Source organism: Mirounga leonina, unplaced genomic scaffold (assembly GCF_011800145.1).
Source record: "Mirounga leonina isolate KUSES-001 unplaced genomic scaffold, KU_Mleo_1.0 Mir_154, whole genome shotgun sequence".
Taxonomy (NCBI): Eukaryota; Metazoa; Chordata; class Mammalia; order Carnivora; family Phocidae; genus Mirounga; species Mirounga leonina.
This window is the reverse complement of record NW_023270389.1, coordinates 13,828,570-13,851,122: the sequence shown is the minus strand read 5'-3', so window position 1 is coordinate 13,851,122 and position 22,553 is coordinate 13,828,570. Positions and strand designations below refer to the sequence as shown.

At 35.6% G+C, this 22,553-nt stretch overlaps 1 protein-coding gene across 1 annotated transcript in view; it reads left to right on the top strand.

The window, feature by feature from the left end:
• The window catches only part of SPATA17 (spermatogenesis associated 17), a 166,398-nt gene that overhangs the window by 31,397 nt on the left and 112,448 nt on the right, over positions 1 to 22,553 (top strand). The window contains exon 5 of the mRNA XM_035010125.1: positions 2,435 to 2,538. Within this exon, the coding sequence (XP_034866016.1) occupies positions 2,435 to 2,538 (104 nt within the window). The remainder of the gene's footprint in view (positions 1 to 2,434; positions 2,539 to 22,553) is intronic.

The window sequence follows — 22,553 nt, the reverse complement described above, 5'->3', positions numbered from 1 at the left end:
ACCTAATCATGAATCAACATCTTTTCTTTTTCCTTCTCAGTGAGCCAGCATGCATCGTTTAATCTTATTTGATTTAGAATTTAATGATGTTTTTATTTTATAAGTAGTTCCTACCTTAACACTATATGATATCCTAATATTTTCCCATTTTTCCTTAGTCAATTCTGTTGCTAATGATGGATTTTCTGTCCGTACTTTTGTTTGAAAGTGTTCTCTTTTTTCGTTGTATGACTGTACATGAAGTAAAAGCATGGTGTAATATTTGAAGCTATCCCACCAGCTCTATGACCGAAAGCAACGATTTAACCTCTCTAAGTATCAATGTCCCCTTCTATCAAATGAGACTAATAATAATCTCTACCTCAAAATGATATTGTAATGATTAAATTAGATGAGCCAGGAAAATATTCACTTATTTGCATATATGATTTATATACATATACACATTCCAACTGATTATTCTTTTTCATTAGGAAAGTGGTTTGTATCAATTCCTCACCTTTCTTTGTCAGCTCTAATACAGTTTGGTCAAATTAGAGGGAGATAGTTTCTAAAATGAGTATATAACTTTAAAAAAATAATTTTTCTTATTTAATGAATTTCTAAAATAAGATCACTTGAAAAATATTTGGAAAGGTGCATTTTATAACATTGTTACACTAGCTTGCTTTTCTACTTGTTGTTACTTTCTAGAATTATCTCTGATTTAATTGTTCTTACAAGCTATTTTGCATATCTTCAATGGTTTTAGTCATTCTCATACTGGGAGATTGACTAAAACAGTTCTTCAGAATTTTCATGTACTGTATTTCAGATTGTAAAATTAAATGATCATGTTTTAAAACATGGAAAAATATAGAATACAAGTAAAACATTTTTCTGTTTATTCTTATAGATCCAGCTTTCAAGTTATAAAAAATTTTAGGCTCAACATATTTAGTTTAAAAAGAATAGGCTTTTGGGATAAAACCCAATGGACAAGTGTAGAGAGTCTATATTAATCACCCTTTGCTATTTAAAAAAAAATGTTTAGAGAAGGTGTGTGTTCCTAGCTTAGCTAACTGTGCAAAACATTGGAAGGACTTCATATCCAAAAAGAGAATCATTCATAATATGTGAATAATTCAAAAATACATATAAACTGCCATAAAATTATAAGGAATTAAGGGTTAACTTTTTTTTTTTTCATCTTTTGCTGTTTTTTCTTCCTCTACTCCTTTAAAGAAGTTGTGTGTGGGGGGGGTTGTTTGTTTTTGTTTTCCACAAAAATAAGATCTATGCATTATGTTTTTGTTTTGAGTTTGTCTATTAGAGATGATATTAGCAAAGATAAAACATAAAGAGATTGATTTCTTGTGATTAATGGAGCATAATAAGGCAAGAAGTAGCCCACATAAATTTGTTCTCTGAGACCCCCTCCCCATACTCCTTTCGTCTAAAAAAACATAGGTGCTTTCAACAGAAATGTTTGTTCTTTGAAAATTGCATTTCACTCTGTTTCCAGTTCTGTATTTTAGTGGTTTAGAAAATGAGCTCTAAAGTCCTAATGTAATTCCTAGATCCATCACCAATGGCTATAAAATTATGAAGAAATTATATAAGTTCTCTATTTAGCAGTTTTCTCATCTGTAAATAAGATGATAAGAATATTTCTCATAGGGGGCGCCTGGGTGGCTCAGTCGTTAAGCATCTGCCTTCAGCTCAGGTCATGATCCCAGGGTCCTGGGATCGAGCCCGCATCGGGCTCCCTGCTTGGCAGGAAGCCTGCTTTTCCCTCTCCCACTCCCCCTGCTTGTGTTCCCTCTCTCGCTGTGTCTCTTTCTGCCAAATAAATAAATAAAATCTTAAAAAAAAAAAAAAAGAATATTTCTCATAGGGGTATTCTAAAGATTAAATGCATAAATACATGCAAACTGCAATACATCTACCTCACACATAATAAAACAATAAATGTTAGCTATTGTTATTAAAGAAGTATTAAAATATCATGATGAAGATATAAGATAACATTTTGTTTAAAGATTTTGAAACCATCAAATTTTAAAAGCCCATTTGAAAATTGATTTTAATGAGACCAAATACAATCTTCAAGTCAGTGGTTTATGAAAAATAAAAAATCATTTTGTCAGGAAGTTGAAGTGGTAGAGATTGATAAAACAAATTTTTAATTGTTCAGTAATTAATTTCACATTTAGTGTTTGTGAAAAATTATAAATTTTTAAAAATCTAATAACCTCTAAATATGTTTTGTCTTTATAATATTTTATAATCTAAGTACACTCTACATTTGCAACTATATATACTGTTAGTGGGAAAGCCTAAAACTTTATTTGATGTTAGTTATCATCCATCATTACCTTAATTTTGAAGAACTGTTAATGTTTTCACTAAAAATGCTCACTGGTATATTTTATCTTTTAATTTACTTCAATAGATTCAGAGGCGATGGCGAGGCTATAGGATTCGGAAATACTGCTTTAATTATTTTTATTTGAAGGAGTACCTGAAAGCTGTTTCAGAGACCAACGATGCAATTAGGTGAGTATTCTACTAGTGATAATCTCAAAAAGGTTACTTAATAGATGTTGATCATTACCATACTTAGGAATACTTGCTAGAACTCAGTGATATTTTATTTTATTTTTTTTAAGATTTTATTTATTTATTTGAGAGAGAGAGAATGAGAGACAGAGAGCACGAGAGGGAAGAGGGTCAGAGAGAGAAGCAGGCCCCCCGCTGAGCAGGGAGCCCAATGTGGGACTCGATCCCGGGACTCCAGGATCATGACCTGAGCCAAAGGCAGTAGCTTAACCAACTGAGCCACCCAGGCGCCCTCTCAGTGTTATTTTAGATAGAAATTTATTGATAAGATAGAGACATATGATTCTATTTACCTTAAAATTTATTGTTGTCATATTTTTAAATATATTGTACTTTTGACTATAAATTAGATTATTTATGTGTTCAGTAGGCCTCTCTGATTCTATGCAAAATAGTTTTGGTAAAATTATCTCATTTTGAGATGGATTTATCTGTAAAATGATTCCACAGATGAAGATTTAAAGTATGATAAGCCTCAGATGTATTTTGAGAAATATGATCAATAGTAAGAACTTGCCTCTCAAAGGAGAAAATATCATGGAACATAATTAAAATGGACTGCTTACTATCAGCTTTTGTTTCTTTGAACACATAGAAAGCACCTGGATTTACATCATAGGATGATGTCTTTTGTAGATTTATGCAAAGTCAAGCTATTGCAACACTATTCAGTCAACTTTACCAAAGCTCTATGTGTAAGTTTTCATATAACTTCAAATAATATAGTTTTTTTCCCCTCTTGTAATATGCCCCATTCTAATAACATGTAAGTGACCATCGACTTATAGTATGTTTAGATAAAAAAGAAATAGCAACTAAAAACAGTTGCCATTTATGTAATTGTTTTAGTTTTTTTTTCACATACCTTATCTTATTTTACTCTTAAAATTCTTTGAACTAGAGAGAACAATTGCACAATAAATTATTAAAATAAGATTTTTGCCTGAGACCCTAAAGTTACACATATTATAAGAAATATCTGAAAACTGATTTTTCTAACTTTTAAATTTCTCACGTATGCTGGGTACATAAGAGGATCTGGTCTTTGAAAATTAAGTGTTGGGTATTTGTAAGGTTGATTTTTTTGGAAACCGCAATAAAAGTCTGGGAGGGTTGCAGTAGGTTTTGGTCAGTTGGAGAAGTTGGAAAACTCAGAAACATGTGGATGCCAGGGGACTGCTGTTTAATTTCTTCCTTAAGAAATCAAAGGTCCTAGCGATGGGCTGGCTTTCTGCAAATGGCAGGAGTGAGCCTGCCCGTAGGAAAGAGCTAGCAGAATATGCAAGAGAGGGAATTTGTGCCGGGCTAGGACTAAGGTGAGATAAGTGAGGCTCTTAAGGCACAAAAGTTGAAGAGGTGCTTACTAGCAGGGCCATGCAGGTGCCAACCCTGCACTTTTACAACCCCAAGAGGGCATCCTTAAATTGTACACTGGAGAGGCCTTTCTTGCTTCACCCTAGCCCATCACTGATAGGGGAAAGTCCTCAAAGAGACAAGTATGTGAAAGGCTGGCTTTGTAAAGGCCTGTATCTTCTATCGGACAGATATTTCCATTCATCTTTGTTTTCTTCCTGATATTACTGTGTATATCTCTAGTTACTAGGGAAGCTGGTGATTCAGTGCTGACAATTTGCTTTAGCCACGCAGTTGGTGGTGCAGGAGGCATTGCTGACAATCTTGAGGGACTTGTCATATTTCTCATGGTTCATGCCAATCACAAACATGGGGGCATCAGCAGAAAAGATGACCCTCTTGGCTCTGCCCTTTAAGCCCCAGCCTTCTCCATAGTAGTGAAGACACCAGGGGATTCCTCAATGTATTCAGCACCAACATCACCTCATTTGATGTTGGCAGGATCTCTCTCTCGGAAGATAGAGAAGGGCTTTTTTTCCATTGCTGACAAGTTTCACATTTTTAGCCTTGACTGTGCCATTGAATTTGCCATGGGTGGAATCATATTGGAACAAGTAGATTGTGTAGTTGATGTCAATGAAGGGCTCATTGATGGCAACAATGTACACTTTGCCAGAGTCAAAAGCAGCCTTGGTGACCAGGCACCCAATATGACCTTCACCATTGTGTCTTGGTGATGTGGCTAGCACTACACAAGAAGATGGAGCTGTCTGTTGATCTAGGAGGAGCAGAGGAGATATACTAATATTAAACCATCATTTTGTGCTAGAAATATCTCTAACTGAGCCATTGTTATTCTTTTGATTTATTAGTAAATTGTATCAGTATTTTATATAGGATATTTATATCCACTTTTGTATGCTTGATTAGATGTAATTTTCTTTCCTGTGTTATAATTTGCAGGTATTGTTATCACGTTTTTGCTATATTTATTAGATGAACTGAGAAGATTATATGGCATGGGGATTGGAAAGGAAAAATAGTACTCTGTTTTCTGTCTACTCAATACTCAATACTTCTGGTCACCAAATGTGTGGGTTTTCCATGCCAAGCAATATCAGAGCAGCTAGATGTCCTATAATTTAATTCAATTCTAAAACTACTTATCTGGTGATAGTGTCATATCCTACAGGTTAAGGGCTCAGTCCCACAAGACTGTCTCCCTTCCCACCCCCATCCAAACTGTAGATATCAATCACAAGTGTTATGTCCCCAGTTTACCCACAACTTCTGTCCAACTTGGCTACAAATCAGAGATTCCTAAGACCTCCTCCCCAAGATCAGTCGTTTGCTAGAACTCCTCGAGAACTCTGGAAAATGGCTTATTTATTACATTACTGGCTTATTATAAAAGGATAAAACTCAGAAACAGCAGGTGGAAGAGACGCATAGTGCAAAAGGTGGGGCTGGCAGGCCATCCCCCTAGTATGGCCATGTGTTCAGCAACCCAGAAAATCTCTGAATTCTATAGGTTCAGGGATTTTTATAGAGGCTTCCTTAGCTAGGTATGATTGATTAAATCTTTGACCATTAGTGATTACTTCAACTTCCATCCTCTCTCCCCTCCAGGGATGTTGGAGGTGGATGGGGTGGAGCTTAAAGTCCCAACCTTCTAATCACATGATTGGTTCTCCTGGTAGCGAGCTCCATTAGATGCCAAAAGACACTTACCACTCTGAGGAAATTTCTAGGGTTTTGGAATGGGGTGCTGTAAAAAGACAGTGTTGGGGAACAGCGAAAGGAGTGCTCTGGGGCTGTTAGGAAGTCTTCTTGGCTCAAAGTATAGCCCCACACATAATATGTACGTATCTCTATGTATGTGAACTGGTTTAGCTTTTGTTTTGTTTTGATAGTAATTGGCAGCTCTAGGACTGCTTATTGCTTTAACACTCTTAGAGATCTATAGCAAAGATAGCATTCCTGTGCATTTCCTCGTTTAGTCCAATGTCCCCTGCCACTCTGACATACAGTTCAGGAAATCTGCCACAGTTGAGTCTTGCTCTCCAATATTATTCCGAGCAAGGAGGGCATTGCTGTTTTTTCTTCTAAGTATGCCACCTATTTTTAGGAATTTTGCACCTGGCAGTCTCTCTCTGAAATCTGCATCTTAAGGTGTCTTGTCTCCATGACATCTCTAATACTGGTTGAATTTTCACTACTCTTGGTGGCCCTTCTTCATATATATTACTCTTAAGTGTTTCTGATTTTACCAACGATAGGGTTTCCTTTTCTTTTCTTTCTTTTTTTTTTTTTTTTTAAGATTTTATTTATTTATTTGACAGAGAGAGACACAGCGAGAGAGGGAACACAAGCAGGGGAGGTGGGAGAGGGAGAAGCAGGCTTCCCGCCGAGCAGGGAGCCCGATGCGGGGCTCGATCCCAGGACCCCGGTGTAGGGCTCGATCCCAGGACCCCGGGATCATGACCTGAGCCGAAGGCAGACGCTTAACGACTGAGCCACCCAGGCGCCCCTCCTTTTATTTTCTTATTGCCTTTCTTATTTTATGGAAGTTTAAGAGAGGAAGGGGTAGAGAGATATTTACTCCACTGTCTCAAAATTGGAAATATATAGGTAACTTTTTTTTTAAGATTTCATTTATCTATTTGACAGAGGGAGACACAGCTAGAGAGGGAGCACAAGCAGGGGGAGTGGAAGAGGGAGAAGCAGGCTTCCCACAGAGCAGGGAGCCTGATGTGGGGCTCGATCCCAGGACTCTGGGATCATGACCTGAGCTGAAGGCAGATGCTTAACGACTGAGCCACCAACTGCCCCTATAGTTAACTTTCTAGTATAAATCACAATCTGTTTTACTTTCTGTTACATATGCAGTTTTATAAATGTAATGAAAGGATGCTACGGGGTACCATAGAGGAAACACAGAAGAGGAACATCTAAGGCAGATAGGTGTTGGTCAGAGTAGGAGTGGGAGTCTGGGGATTAGGGACATTTCTCAGAGGCTGTGAAACTGAACCCTGAAGGTTGTGCAGAAATTAGGACATTTACACAGGAAATCTCACTGAAGTTGATGTGTGGAGGATGATAGAAGGTTTGGTTAAAGATAAGTCCAGACAGTTTAGTAGGAACCACATCATAACAGGGCATTTTAGACCATGTTAAAGAGTTTGGATGCTATTCTGAGAACTTTGGAGTAGACTTCCCTTTTAAGAAGAGTGGCGGCATGATTACATTTGTGTTTTGGCATGCACATTTGATTGTATTTTTCATAATATTTATATTTAAATAGTCTGGTGATTATTAAAAGCATCATTAGGGTCATTAATTTTACTAGGTGGTGGTGTTTTCCTTCTCATAGAAGAACATATATAACACATTTATGTGCATTATTTCTTCACATTTCTTTATTCTATTTTTCATTGAGAATCATTGGAATCAGGACTCTAGTTATCTTTTCCTGCATTACAAATTACACTCAGAGCAGCTTAAAACAGTACACACTTAACAGCTCATCACTTTATCAGCCAGGAATCTGGAAGGGGCTCCATGCCTAGACTAAGGTCTCTCATGAGGTTGCAGTCAGGCTGTCAGCCAAAGCTGCAGTCTCATATGAAAGCTCAACTGGGGGAAGATCCTCAAGTGGCCCTCCATTATTCTTGCTGTTGCATTTGAGTCCATTGGTTTCTTGCCAAGTAGGCTTCCCTGTAGGACAGCTTATAACATGGAAATTAGCAAGTGAACTAGAGGACACAAGAAAACATGAGGATGGAAACCACATTCTTTTGATAACCTAATGTCTGAAGTGACATTTCATCACTTTTGCTACATTTTGTTCATTTGAAGGAAGAGACCGGGTCCACCCCACTCTCAAAGTGAGGGGATTACATGAAGGATGAATACCACAGTGGGAATTATTGGTAGCCATCTTACAGGATATTTTCCACACACAGTGACTTGCATATAGAATTTGTTCAGTAAAGGTTGATTTTCAGCATTTTGCCTTGGACAAAATTTACATTACTTTTACTTATGGCAATATTTTTAGGTGATGTCTTTTCAAGATTATATGTCACACTTTAATATCGTATCAAAGCAATTATGATGTATTCTGATTACTCATACCAGCAAGGATTAAATGTATAGTTTCTGGGTTTCAAAGAGAAAATAAAAGATCTAGTGCATTCTTCTTCTTTTCTTTAAAGATTTTATTTATGTATTTGACAGAGCAAGAGACAGCAAGAGAGGGAACACAAGCAGAGGGAGTGGGAGAGGGAGAAGCAGGCTTCCCACTGAGCAGGGAGCCTGATGTGGGGCTCGATGTGGGGCTCGATCCCAGGACCCTGGGATCATGACCTGAGCCGAAGGCAGATGCTTAACGACTGAGCCACCCAGGTGCCCCTAGTGCATTTTTCTATCTTTCAGCAGGGTAAAATAACTTGCAGAACAAAAAGTTAGTAAAATATATTCTACATCAGAACATGTTTGGTTTGAATTATGTAGGATACCAGACAACATTAGGCTTAACTTTAGTTTATCTGCTCTTTTATTAATAGAAATAGTTTATTTATTACATAGGTAATAGTAGAAGAAATTATGTATAATTATATAAGAATATATTTTTATAACCAAGAGTAGACCTATCACAAAGATAAATGGAATTGATTAATTTGAGACTGAGTTTGCACTTGGTAGACATGTTCCTTTATAGTATCTAGCCTGATATGCAAAAACTGCCCCAGGTTATGAATAAGAAAATTATATAATGAAATTAAAAATTAGCTACAGAGTTATAGATTGCTAGCATTAATAAAACATTATTAGCTTGGAGTACAGAAAACTGATCGTTTTTGACAGAAATTTAAGCTGGAAGTAATATATTCCCCCAAGTTTAATGCTTCAGTGTAGTTTTTGGTTGTTAATACCTTATAACAATAGTGCTATTCTGAATGTAAATTTGTCATTCATCAAAGTGAATCAAAGTTTTTCAGCATGTTGATTTTGTATACCATGGTTTGGCTAGAAAGATTTTTATGGATATTATTCTTTACCTATCTTTTCATGTATCATGAGAATTTTTTTAAAGGATATATTTGTTTTGTTTTTATTGTTACAGCTTTGTTGAGATATAATTCATATACCATATGGTTCATCCCTTTAAAGTGCACTACTCTGTGGTGGGTAGTGTATTCACAAAGCTGTGTAACCATCACCACAATCAATTTAAAACATTTTTATTATCTTAAAAAGAAATCCTGTGCCCTTTAGCAGTGACCCTCCCCATTCTTCCCAGCCATGCTCACCATTGGCAACCACTAATCTATTTTTTATCTCTGTAGACTTGCCTATTGTGTGCATTTCATATAAATTGAATCTTACAAAGTGGTTTTTTGTGACTGATGTTTGGCCTGGTGTTTTCCAAGTTCATCCATGCTGTAGTATATAACAGTACTACATTTCTTTTTCTTACTAATTAATATTTCATTCTATGGGTAAACCACATATTATTTATCCATTTATCATTTGATGGACATTTGAGTTGTCTCCACTCTTTGACTATTATGAATAATGATGCTATGAACATTTATACACAAGTTTTTGTGTGGAATTAGGTTTCCATTTCTCTTGGATACTTCATGAAAGATTTAATTTAACAAGTTTAAGACACAAATAACCAGGAACATTGACTTTGGAGTCAGATTGATGTGGACTAGTCATCACTGCCACTTTCTAGTTGTGTGAACTTGAACTAGTTACTTAGTCTTAAAGAAATTAGGTTTCTTCATCTGCACTTTGGAGCAGCAGTATTTACGTTGCAGAATATTTGTGAGTCATGCAGTACGTGAAGCACTGGGCATATAATCGACACTCAGCAAATAATAGCTATTACTATCAAGGACAAAGAAAAAAAGCTAATATTTATAAAAATACTTCCCTGTGATGTTATAAGAATAACATTCAGTTTCATGAGGCTATTTTTAATTCAAAATAAACAAACATAAAATTTCATGAATTAGTTTGCGTGTTTTAAAAGAATTTATAGAAACATTAATTGCTGAGTACAATCTAAATCATCAGTATTTTTGTGACATTAAACCATGGCTAAAAATTTTCTTTCGGAGAGCTGGAAGGAAAAGCAAAGAATGGAAAAATAGAACAACAAAGTTGGGAGAGATGCAATAATGAATATACAAACATCTTTATTTTTTTTGAAATTTAGAAGTATTTTACATTTTTATTTATTTTTAAAGGTTTTGTTTATTTGTTTATTTATTTATTTAGAGCATGAGCAGAAGGAGGAGTGGCGGGGAGAAAGAGTGAATCCTAAGCAGGCTTCATGCCCAGCATGGAGCCCAACATAGGGCTCGATCTCATGAGACTCAGGGTCATGAGACCGAGCCCTACGTTGGGCTCCATGCTCAGCACGGAGTCTGCTTGGCCTTCTCCCCTCCTCTTACCCAGCGCTCCCTGTCTCTCTTTCTCTCTCTCGAATAAATGAATAAAATCTTTTAAAAAAATAAAAAGGAATATATGTCAACATAATACATGCGTATTATTATATTTATTACCTATTACCAAATGTTTATAATAGATAAAAGAACTGCTTTGCCATATCCTTACTATGTCCCTAGTGTTGACTACTTTTTTCTTTTAGCTATTTCTTTTTACACCAAATATTTCTAAATTATATGCTTATCTGATACTGTCTGATTTTACATCTTTGGATCTTTTGCATTACTTTCACATAATATGGTAGATGAGGATTTAACTCATATTCTTCCCATCTCCGCTTCCATCTATTTTCAGAGAAATCAGTATCAGTATTTACATTATCATGATTACAGAAGCAGAGTTCCTTACAAAGGCAATTAATGTAGGATGAATATATTTACCTTATTCCATTTTTAAATTAATTTCTATTTCCTTATATTTTTCTTCTTGCCCTGTCTGCAAATTATATCTGCCGTTGATTATTTCTCAGGTATTCTATCCTATCAGGAAATCTAGTAAGTCACTTTTTCCTCTGGAGCTTGCTCTCTTTGGCCTCTTCATCATCCTGTTCCAAACAGACTGCGTTTTCTTTAGACATGATGTAGATTTCTTGAGACATGATGTAGATGTAGATAACTTTCTTTCTCTTGGGTGAACTCACTGTTTTGTGAAAGAGACTAATCTATGTCATAAGGGATTCACAGAAAAGTATATGGTATAAAATTATCACTTACCATGACCAAGACGGATATGATAACACATGTAAATCAAGATTTTTTATATATGCACGTATTATAATTATGTATTTAAAACCCTTACAGTTAAAAGTTCTCTAAGTCTATCATGAAATTTTAAGAAATATTTATAATAACGTATTATTGAAATATATACTCCTGAAAGATAAAGGCTGCCTTGCATTCCCATAGATAGAAAAAAGTTTTCTCAGGTGGCAACACCTCCTCAAATCACTAAATTGGTCCTTCATAGTTTTGGAGAAGAATGACTAGTGGATTTATCATTAATGGGACCATTAGTCTAATTTTAATATTATATTTATGAGTTCTTAGATTCGTTGCCAAAATGCTAAATCAGAGAAGAAATGGCTATTAAAATGCTTTTTTGACTTTCTATGATCTGAATACTGCTGATGAAATAACACTTGTAGGAGAACAGCATCCAGTTCTTTAAAGATCCCTGTGCAGCTCTGCCATATTGGCATGGACTGGGCTATGTGCCTGGTTTCCCTGGTTATTCTGAAATCCACTGATTCATACTCATAACTTGGCATGTTAAAAAATGACTTTCTCTTCTTTTCCTATTGTTGTTATTTATATGTAAATAACTTCTAGTTGAACTATGAGAAATTCTTAGTTTCTAACGTTCACAATTCCTCTCTCTTTCATTTCCTGTTAAACTATCAGTGTTTGTTCCCAATGAATCTGGTCACCATCTAGAACTCACAGCTAACTAACAGCTTGCTGTTTCAAAATATTTATATCAATATTTGTGTTAAATGCTGTCTTTGTAGTCTGCTAACTTGCATTTGTTTTCGAGGATAAAGCAAAAAAAAATGTTGAGTGATTTTTACGAATATTTATCTAGTTTCTAGGAAACTCAATTCAAAAGATTTGAACATTATCTCTCATCCTTATAATGGTTATCTGGGACCCTCAATATGACCACCATTATAGTCTTTAAGTAATCTTTCTCTGGTATAAAACCATACAGAGTCAACAAAGGCATTAAGCTAGTGACAAAACTGAAGAGCACTGAGATCACTTAACGTTGCGGATCAGGGAAACACAGTACTAAAAAGATTTCTAGTTCTCTGGAGTTGAAGACTTAATACATTAGACTATCTAGGCAGCACATTTCTAATTGTTCTTTAATTAACAAAGAAATAGAGACATGAAGAAAATCAGCATGTCTTCTCAGATTGGTAACCTGTGCAGCCCCAAAATCAAAGCGGGAACTACTAGAGTAAAAACCTTATAGAGTAGTGTTGGTATTCGCCTTCCGCTGTTCACATATGGATTCCTCAGAACTTTCACTAACTTCATTTTAAGGTCAGAATTAATATGGGAAAATACTAATGTAAGCAATAAGGTCTGGAATATATCTAGTCTATCCATATCGGGCACATGCTTGATAATAACTTACTCTTTAGACAAAAAGCATTATAACTGAGTAGTTGCTTAAATCTTGTAAAACATGAACAAAAGGAATATTTAATTATAGACTCATCAAAAATTTCTGCCCATTGGTATAGCATGTCAATATGTTTTTGGTAAATAACAATAAGAGGAAGATCAGTCTTGTATGTGGTAATCATAATTGTCATAATATCAGGCTAAAAGTTTATATGGACAGATTTAGACATTGTAAGCAATGATGAGCTCAATAAATAGGCTTATCACCGTAAATTATATTTACTAAGCATCTATTGTGTGCATGGTGTTTTGGGGATGTATATTATCATATTTTAAAGATGAAAAACTAAAACTCAGGGTTTAAGTAACTTGGGTCACACAACTAAGTAATGGTAGATCTGGATATTTGAATTCAGTATTTTTTTTTTTAAATCAAAGCAGATAGCCTCTTTGTATTTTTAAATTATTTCAAGTCGTATCAGTCATATTTCAGTGGCATATAGCATCAGTAGGCTCACTTAAAACCCATTACAAACCTCTTATGAGGCTAGAAAACGAAAAACTCACCTTCTTAGACTTCCTTTCAGTGGAGGTACCATATGACTTGGTCATGCCCAATGAAATAAAGTATTAAAAGTAATAGAACTAAACGGGAATTTGACTATTGGAGGCAATTTGATGTCAGATTAAAAACCATTATTGTGTGGTGTTAAATATGTTTTCAGATCCCATCTGTTCTGCCATGTGATAGAGATCATTAACAATTGAGGCCTTGGCGTTAATTGAAATAGTAGGTAGATTTCATAATATTGGTGTATGCTGCCTACTCCTTACCTCTTTCAGAAAATTTCTGTGAGAAGTAGATGAACGTGGACTAGACATAGCTAATCTGTAAGCAGAGATGGAAGGTGGTACTGCTTTGCTAAGGGAACTGCTGTGTGTACAGTGTCTATTTTTTGAGTCGTACAATTTGGAACTTTGTGGTATTGTAAAACCCAACGGATTTTGTACCTCAAACTGATGAATTTATTAGCGGTGGCCATGAAGTTTAGGGCCTTAGCTGGAGATAACCACAAAGCCTTGGCAGGTATGTGAGCCCAAGACAGATACCAGAATTGGAATATTATCTTGTCTGATAATGGCTAAGTTAATTCAGATCAACCATCCTCATAATGACATCTGAGTATCAAAGAACTATCAACATACTAAATAATTTACTAGCCAAAATATAAAAGAAGATAAGAATTCAGAGATGTAAGTCTACAGTCAAAGCTGCTTTTGCCTTGAGGGCATAAATAATTTCTTTTTTGATTTCTTCTTTGCATGACTTTAAAAATAGTCACCCATATTTCTTTTGATATATAGGGTTTCTTTTGTAACTTTTAAAATGGAATCCAATAGAATCTATTTAATATAAGGAGTAAATTTAAAATTCAGTTTAAGATTTTTTAAAATGGCTAACAAATTATTGTGATAGTATTTATTAAATAATTCAATTATCTCTCGCTGTTCAGTGTCATCTTACCACATACTAAGTCCCCCACATGTGCTCAGGTATATCTCTTGACTATTGAAGCCATCTGACTTCTCTCTCTCTTTGTAATCCTGTGTAGTATTACATGGCTTAAGTACCTACAAATTACTTCTGTTTTTCAGAAGGTGCTGTGGCTACTTTAGCTTAATTTTCATCCAACTAAATTATAAATCATTTTGGCATGTTTTAAAAAATATCAAATTGGGATTTTAAATTGATTTAAATTAAATTTGTAGAATAGAATAGGGAAAAATAATAGTTTAATAATTCAAGTCATCTTGTCAAGGAATGAAGTATATCTCTTCATTTATGTGGGTATTTTTAAATGTTCACTAGGAAACGTTTATTTTCTTAATAAAAGGTCTGCTTTTTTGGTTTGTCTCTCTCTTCTTTCCCCTTTGTTCCTTTGTTTTGTTTCTTAGATTCACATCTGAGTGAAATCATATGGTGTTTGTCTTTTTCTGACTGGCTTATGTCACTTAGCATAGTACTCTCTAGCATCATCCATGTCACTGCAAATGACAAGATTTCATTCTTTTCTGTGGCTGAATAACATTCAGTGTGTGTGTCACGGGGGGGTGGTATGCACGGATGTGTGTGTGTGTGTGTCGCATCTTTTTTATTCACTTATCTGTTGATGGACACATGGGCTGCTTTCATAATTTGGCTATTGTAAATAATGCTGCTATAAACATAGGATGCATGTATCCCTTCGAATTAGTGTTTTCATTAGTGCAATTACTGGATCATAGGGTAGTTCTATTTTTAATTTTTTGAGGAACCTCCATACTGTCTCCCACAGTGGCTATACCAGTTTGCATTCCCACCAACAATGCAAGAAGGTTCCCTTTTCTCCACATCCTTATCAACACTTATTTCTTGAGTTTTTGATTTTAGCTATTCTAACAGGTGCAAGGTGATATGTCATTGTGGTTTTGATTTGCATTTTCCTGATGATGAGTGATGTTGAGCATCTTCTCGTGTGTCTGTTGGCCATCTGGATATCTTCATTGGAGAAATGTCTGTTCATGTCTTCTGTCCTTTTTAATTGGATTATTATTGTTGTTTGTTTCGCCTTTTTTTTTTTTTTGGATGGTGTTGTATAAGTTTTATATATTTTGGATACTAACCCTTTATCAGATATGCCATTTGCAAATATCTTCTCCCTTTCTGTAGGTTGCCTTTTAGTTTTTGTTGTTTCTTTCCTTTATTGTGCAGAAGCTTTTTATTTTGATGTAGTCCCAATAGTTTATTTTTATTTCCCTTGCCTCAGGAGACATATGTAGAAAGATGTTGCTATGGTCAATGTCAGAGAAATTACTGCTTGTGCTTCCTTGTAGGATTTTTATGGTTTCATGTCTCACATTTTAGGTCCTTAATCCATTTTGAGTTTATTTTTGTGTATGGCACAATTTCATTCTTTTGCACGTAGCTGTCCAGTTTTCCCAATACCATTTGTTGAAGAGACTATCTTTTTTCCATTGCATATTCTTGTCTCCTTTGTTGAAGATTAATTGACCATATAATTGTGGGTTTATTTCTGGGCTTTCTATTTCTGTTCCATTGATCTGTGTGTTTATTTATGTGCCAGTACCATACTGTTTTGATTACTACAGCTTTGTAGTATAACTTTAAATTGGAATTGTGATGCCTCCAGCTTTGTGTTTTCTTTTCAAGATTGCTTTGGGTATTTGGGGTCTTTTGCGGTTCCACACAAATTTTAGGATTGTTTGTTTTGTTCTGTGAGAAACTGTTGGTATTTTGATAGGGATTGCATTAAATTGTAGATTATTTTGAGTAATATAGAAATTTTAACAATATTGTTCTAATCCATGAGCATGGAATGTCTATTCATTTCTTTGTGTCATTTTTAATTTCTTTCATCAGTGTTTTATAGTTTTCAGAGTACATGTCTTTTACCTCTTTGGTTAAGTTTATTCTTAGGTCTTTTGTTATTTTTGGTACAATTGTATATGTGATTATTTTCTTAATTTCTCCTTCTGCTGCTTTATTAGTGTACAGAAATGCAATGGATTTCTGCTCATTGATTTTATATCCTGTGACTTTACTGAATTTATCAGTTCTATAGTTTTTTGTGGAGTCCTTTGGGTTTTCTTCATATAGTATCATGTAATCTGCAAATAGTGAAAGTATACTTCTTCCTTACCAATTCAGATGCCTTTTATTTATTTTTTTGTTGTCTGATTACGGAAGCTAGGACGTCCAGTACTATGTTGAATAAAAGTGGTGAGAGTGGATATCCCTGTCTTGTTCCTGGCCTTAGGGGAAAAAGCTCTCAGTTATTCCCCATTGTGTATGATGTTAGCTATGGGTTTTTCTTTTTTTTTTTTTTAAGATTTTATTTATTTATCAGAGAGAGAGAGACAGAGGCAGGCAGAGGGAGAAGCAGGCTCCTTGCTGAGCAAGGAGCTCGATGTGGGACTCGATCCCAGGACCCTGGGATCATGACCTGAGCCGAAGGCAGAGGCTTAACCGATTGAGCCACCCAGGTGTCCCGCTATGGGTTTTTCTTATATGACCTTTATTATGTTGAGATATGTTCCCTCTAAACCTACTTTGTGTGTGTGGGGGGGCTATCATGAATGAATGTTTTACTTTGTCAAATGCTTTTTCTGCATCTATTAAAATGATCATATGCATTTTATCCTTGCTGATACGATGTATCATGTTGATTGATTTGCAAATACTGAACCACCCTTGCATCCCAAGAATAAATCCCACTTGATCATGGTGAATGATTTTTTTACTGTATTGTTGGATTTGGTTTGCTTTTATTTTGTTGAGGAATTTTCCATCTGTGTTCCTCAGAGACATTGGCCTGTAGTTCTCTTTGTTTTGTGGTGTCTTTATCTTGTTTTGGTACTAAGGTAATGCTGGCCTCAAAGAATGAATTTAGAAGTTTTCCTTCCTCTTACATTTTTTGGACAGGTTTGGGAGGAATAGGCATGAATGAACTCTTTTTTAAATGTTTGGTAGAATTCCCCTCTGAAGCTGTCTGGTCCTGGACTTCGGTTTGTTGGGAGTTTTTTAATTACTGACTCAGTTTCATTGCTAGTAATTGGTCTATTCAATTTTTCTATGTCTTCCTGCTTCAGTTTTGGTAGGTTATGTGTTTCTAGGAATTTATACTTTTCTTCTGTGTTGTACAATTTGTTGGCATATAATTTTTCATAATATTCTTTTATAATCACTTGTGGTGTTGTTATTTCTCCTCTTTAAAATTTGTCATTTGTTTGAGTCTTCTCTCTCTCTTTTTTATGAGTCTGACTAGAAGTTTACCAATTTTGTTGATCTTTTCAAAGAACCAGCTCCTGGTTTCATTGATCTGTTTTTTTTGTTGTTGTTGTTCTTTCTATATCATTTATTTCTGCTTTAATCTTTTGATTTCCTTCTTTCTGCTGGTTTGGGGTTTTGTTTGTTCTTTTTCTAGTGCCTTTATGTATAAGGTTAGGTTGTTTACTTGAGATTTTTCTTGCTTCTTGAGGTAGGCCTCTATTGTTATAAACTTCCCTCTTAGAACTGCTTTTGCTGCATCTGCTATATTTTGTGTTTTCATTTTTCTCATGTAATTTTTTATTTCTTCTTTGATTTCTTGGTTGACCCATTCACTGATTTATAGCATGTTATTTAACCTCCATGTATTTTTGACTTCCCAGATTTTTTCATATGGTTGATTTCTAGTTTCACAGTATTTTAATCAGAAAAAGATGCATAGTATGACTTTGGTCTTTTGAATGTGTTGAAACTTGTTTTGTGGCCTAATATGTGATCTATTCTGGAGAATGTTCTGTGTGCACTCAAAGAATGTGTATTCTGCTGTATTGGGATGGAATGTTCTGAAAATACCTGTTAAATCTGGTGTCATTCATAGCCACTCTTTCCTTGTTGATTTTCTGTTTGGATGATGTGTCCATCAATGTAAATGGAGTGTTAAAGTCCCCTACTATTATTATATTACTATTGATTAGTTCCTTTATGTTTGTTATTAACTGTTTTATGTATTTGGGTGCTCATATGTTGGATGCCTGAATATTTATAACTATTATACCTTTTTGTTCACTTTCTTATTATATAGTGTTCTTCTTTATGTCTTGTTACAGTCTTTGTTTTAAAGTCTATTTGTCCAATATAAGTATTGCCACCCAGGCTTTTCTTTGACATCCATTTGTATGATAAGTGTTTCTCCATTCCCTCACTTTCATTCTGCATGTGTTGTTAGGTCTGAAATGAGTCTCTTATAGGCAGCATATAGTTGCGTCTTTTTTTTTTATCCATTCCATCACCTGTGTCTTTTGATTGGGGTTTTTAGTCCATTTACATTCAAAGTAATTATCGATAGGTATGTATTTTTCTCCATTTTTTTTCTTATTTTGTGGTTGTTTTTGTAGTTTTTCTCTGATCCTTTTTTCTCTTGCTCTTTTCTCTCATGGTTTTCTTGCTTTAGTGATATACTTGGTTTCCTTTCTCTTTATTTTTGCATATCTATTACTGGTTTTTGATTTTGGTTACCATTAGGTTTGTATATAACATCTTCTGCATATAGCAGTCTATATTAAGTGGATGGTTGCTTAAGTTTGAACCCATTCTTTGCTCCTCTCCCCACCATGTTGTAGGTATATGGTGTCATGCTTTACCTCCCTTTATTATTTTGTTCCTTGACTGATTTTCACATATATACTTACTTTCACTGCTTTTATGCTTCCTATTTTTCTTACTCTTACTTTCCTTTCCACTCAAAGAGTCTCCTTTAACATTCTTGTAGGGCTGTTTTAGTGATCATGAACTCCTTTAGCTTTTGTTTGTCTGGGAAACTCTTTATCTCTCCTATTCTGAATGATAGCCTTGATGGATACAGTATTCTTGGCTGCAGATTTTTTCTTTTCAGCATTTTGAATATATCATGCCACTCTCTTCTGGTCTACAAAGTTTCTGCTGCTGAATCCTTTGATAGACTTACTGGGTTTTCCTTGTATGTAACTGCCTTCTTTTCTCTTGCTGCTTTTAAATTTATTTCTGTATCAACAATTTTTGCTCTTTTAATAACTATGTGTCTTGATGTGGACCTCCTTAGGTTGATTTTGTTGGGGGATCTCTGTGCCTCCTGGATCTGGATATCTGTTTCCTTTCCTAGATTAGGGAAGTTTTCAGCTATTATTTCTTCAAATAAATTTTCTGCCCCCTTTCTTTCTCTTCTTCTTCTGAGATCCCTATAATGCAAATGTTATTTGCAGAATGGAGTCATGAGTTCCCTAAGTCTGTTCTCATTTTGCATAATTTTTTTCCCTCTCACCTTCACAGCTTCATTACTTTCCATTACTCTGTCCTCCAGGTTCATTCTTCTGCTTCTCTAGCCTACGATTTATTCCATCTAGTGTATTTTAATTTCATTTATTGTGTTTCTCATCTCTGATTGGTTCTTTTTTATCTTTTGTTGAGGGTCTTACTTATGTCCTCCACTCTTTTCTCAAGTCCAGTGACTATCTTTATGACTATTACTTTAAATTTTCTATCAGGCAAATTACTTATATCTGTTGCACTAAGGTATCTTGCTGTGGTTTTGTCCTGTTCTTTCATTTGGGACATATTCCTCTGATTTCTTATTTTGTCTAACTCTCAGACTGTTTGGAAAGTCAGCTATATCTACTGCTCTTGAAAGTAATGGCCTGAAGAAGAGATCCTGTAGTGCCCTGCAGTGCAGTGTCCCATGTTCACCCAAACCTGGTACTTTAGGGGGTCACCTATGTATCTTGCGTGCGTCTTGCTGTTGTGTCCTGGCTGCTTTTTCCTTCAGTATAATAGTCTGCAGAGGCTCTCTCTGCCTGTTGTGGGCAGTGTTTGGTTCCTGGCCTGAGTAGGGGGTGCAGCCTTAACAAGGTGCCCAGTGGTCCGCTTGCAAAGTGAGACCTGCCATTGCAGCTGCCACCTGATTGGGCCACTTGGGTGCTGCAAAGCACACATGGGTGGGGTACACGGTTTTAACAAGGTACATAGGTCTTCCGTGGGGCCTGCTGCTGGAGTCACCAGGACTAAGGTCCCACAGAGTGTCTGGGTCAGGAGATAACAGTGTTGGCAAAGTTTGTGGTGGTCTTTTGGGAGAGGGGACCTGCAGCAGTGGGACTGAGGAAGCTCTGTCTGGAAGGGGTGGGTCCTTAAGCCCAGGGGGCTGGGACTTGGTATAAGCAAGTTAGATAGTGAATGTCTTTGTTGTGCTTGTTCTGGCAGGTGGCCCTCTGTTTATGCTGGGTGGTAGGGGAGGGAAATGGTGCCTGCCAGCTAATTTGTTCCTGGAGGAGTTTCCCTGGGAACCTTACCCTTCCTAGATAGGCTCTGAGTAAAGAACACTCCCTCCTGTATGCCCCAGGTGTTTTCCAAACTTGCTGCTTCTAAGCTGTATCTCAGGGGGCTGTTTGTTGTGCTATCTCCTTAGGGGTGGTAACTCAGCTCCCACAGCCTCCAGGCTCTCCCAGAACCCAGCCTGCTGATTTTTTTTTTTTTTTTGTAATTTTATATATATATATTTTAATTTGACAGAGAGAGACAGCGAGAGAGGGAACACAAGCAGGGGGAGTGGGAGAGGGAGAAGTAGGCTTCCCACCGAGCAGGGAACCTGATGCGGGGCTAGATCCCAGGACCCTGAGATCATGACCTGAGCTGAAGGCAGATGCTTAATGACTGAGCCATCCAGGCGCCCCTGTAATTTTATATTTTTTTAATTTTTATTTATTTTTTTAAGTTTTATTTTTTATTTTTTTTTAATTTAAATTCAGTTAATATATAATGTATTATTGGCTTCAGAGATGATTCATCCGTCTTATATAATACCCAGTGCTCATTACATCATGTTGATTTTTAATATTCCAGGTTTTAAGTCCCAATAATTGTAAGAACTCACAAAATTTGGCCCCTCTTGCTTTCAAAGCCAGTTTTTATGGGGATTGTCTTCTTCATGCAGGCTCTGTAGTGTGATTGTCTGTTTCTCTTCCATCTCTGTGCTTGTGGCTTCCTCTCTCCCACAGTGAGTTTATTTAGCTCCCCACTGTATCTCTGCCCTTCCTACCCACTTTGATGTGGCCTCTTCTCTACCTTTAGTTGTGGAGTTTGTTGTGCCAGTCTTCAGGTCATCTTCTGGGTTGTTTACACTGATGTGAGTTTTATCTAGTTGTATCTGTGGGACAAGGTGAGCTTATGGTCCTCTTACTCCACTATCTTTCCAGTCTATTATTATTATTTTTACATATAGGAAAGCAATATGTTTTGAACAAAGTAATTTTATACTTTACTGAAATTTCTAATTGGGTCTCAGAATTCTTGTACTTTTTTTAGTGCTCCATCTAGATATTATTGATGGTTTGTTTTCTCATTCAGTCATTCAACAGTCTGATGACAGGGTAGGGAGTAAGCTGGAGCAATGGGAAGCTGTGCTCTTGACACTGTCCTCCCAAGTCCTAATTGACCTCCTGTCACTGTGGATATTGATTTCATGAAGCAAGATCAATGTGAAGTTTCATTGCTCATAGACTCTTTTCTTTTCTGAGTTTATTTTATTCAGCAGCTCTCAGGCTACTTTTCCTTACTCTCCTCCAGCCCAGATTTGCCATCTGGTTTCAACTCAGTCAGAAGCTCTGATCAACAAAAAAAGAAATTACTTGGCTGCAATTTCTCTCCTTTAGTCCTGCATCTGGTTATTCCTATCTTTATCCCTCTTGGTTGGAGCTCTTACTAGATTCCTCAGACTTGTTCAGTTATTTCCCACATACTATACTGAATTTGTGATTAAGGAAAATACCCTGTATTTGTGGTCTAAATTTAATTGAATATGAATTTAATTAAATATTCTTTATTCATTCAATTCCTACTTATTCTCTTGAGTGTATGATGGGTGTTGTGGCTGTTCCTTGTTTTTGCCTCTATTTTTGTTTCTTTTTATTCATTTAGCTGACTTTGGAAATAGATTAAAGGCAAAATAACACATTCACTATCTTCCTAGAAATCCATACATAATTATTTTAATAAGCACTCAGTATTAGCTATTATGTTATGCCTTTCCTTAAGTGTCCTGTCTTAAATTTTTAAAATCTTACCCTCTCTTCAAGATGTGGAGCCTAAGTTGTTTTACACTTATAAAAACCTTTTTTTTTTTTTTTGGATTATTTATATACATGGCTATTTTCTTATTTAAAGCAGTTTTACTCCCTTGATTATAGTATTTTCTCATTAAGATGTGGAAGTTTTATCTTTATAATCCTATTGAACATTTTCCTATTTCCTATTTTTGACATAGAATACGCATTAAAAGTATGTAAGTAAATGTATGAATGCATAAATTGTTTGAAGATGAGACATATATTCTTTCTTAGTACATAAATATTTGTTAATTAAGTTAAATATTA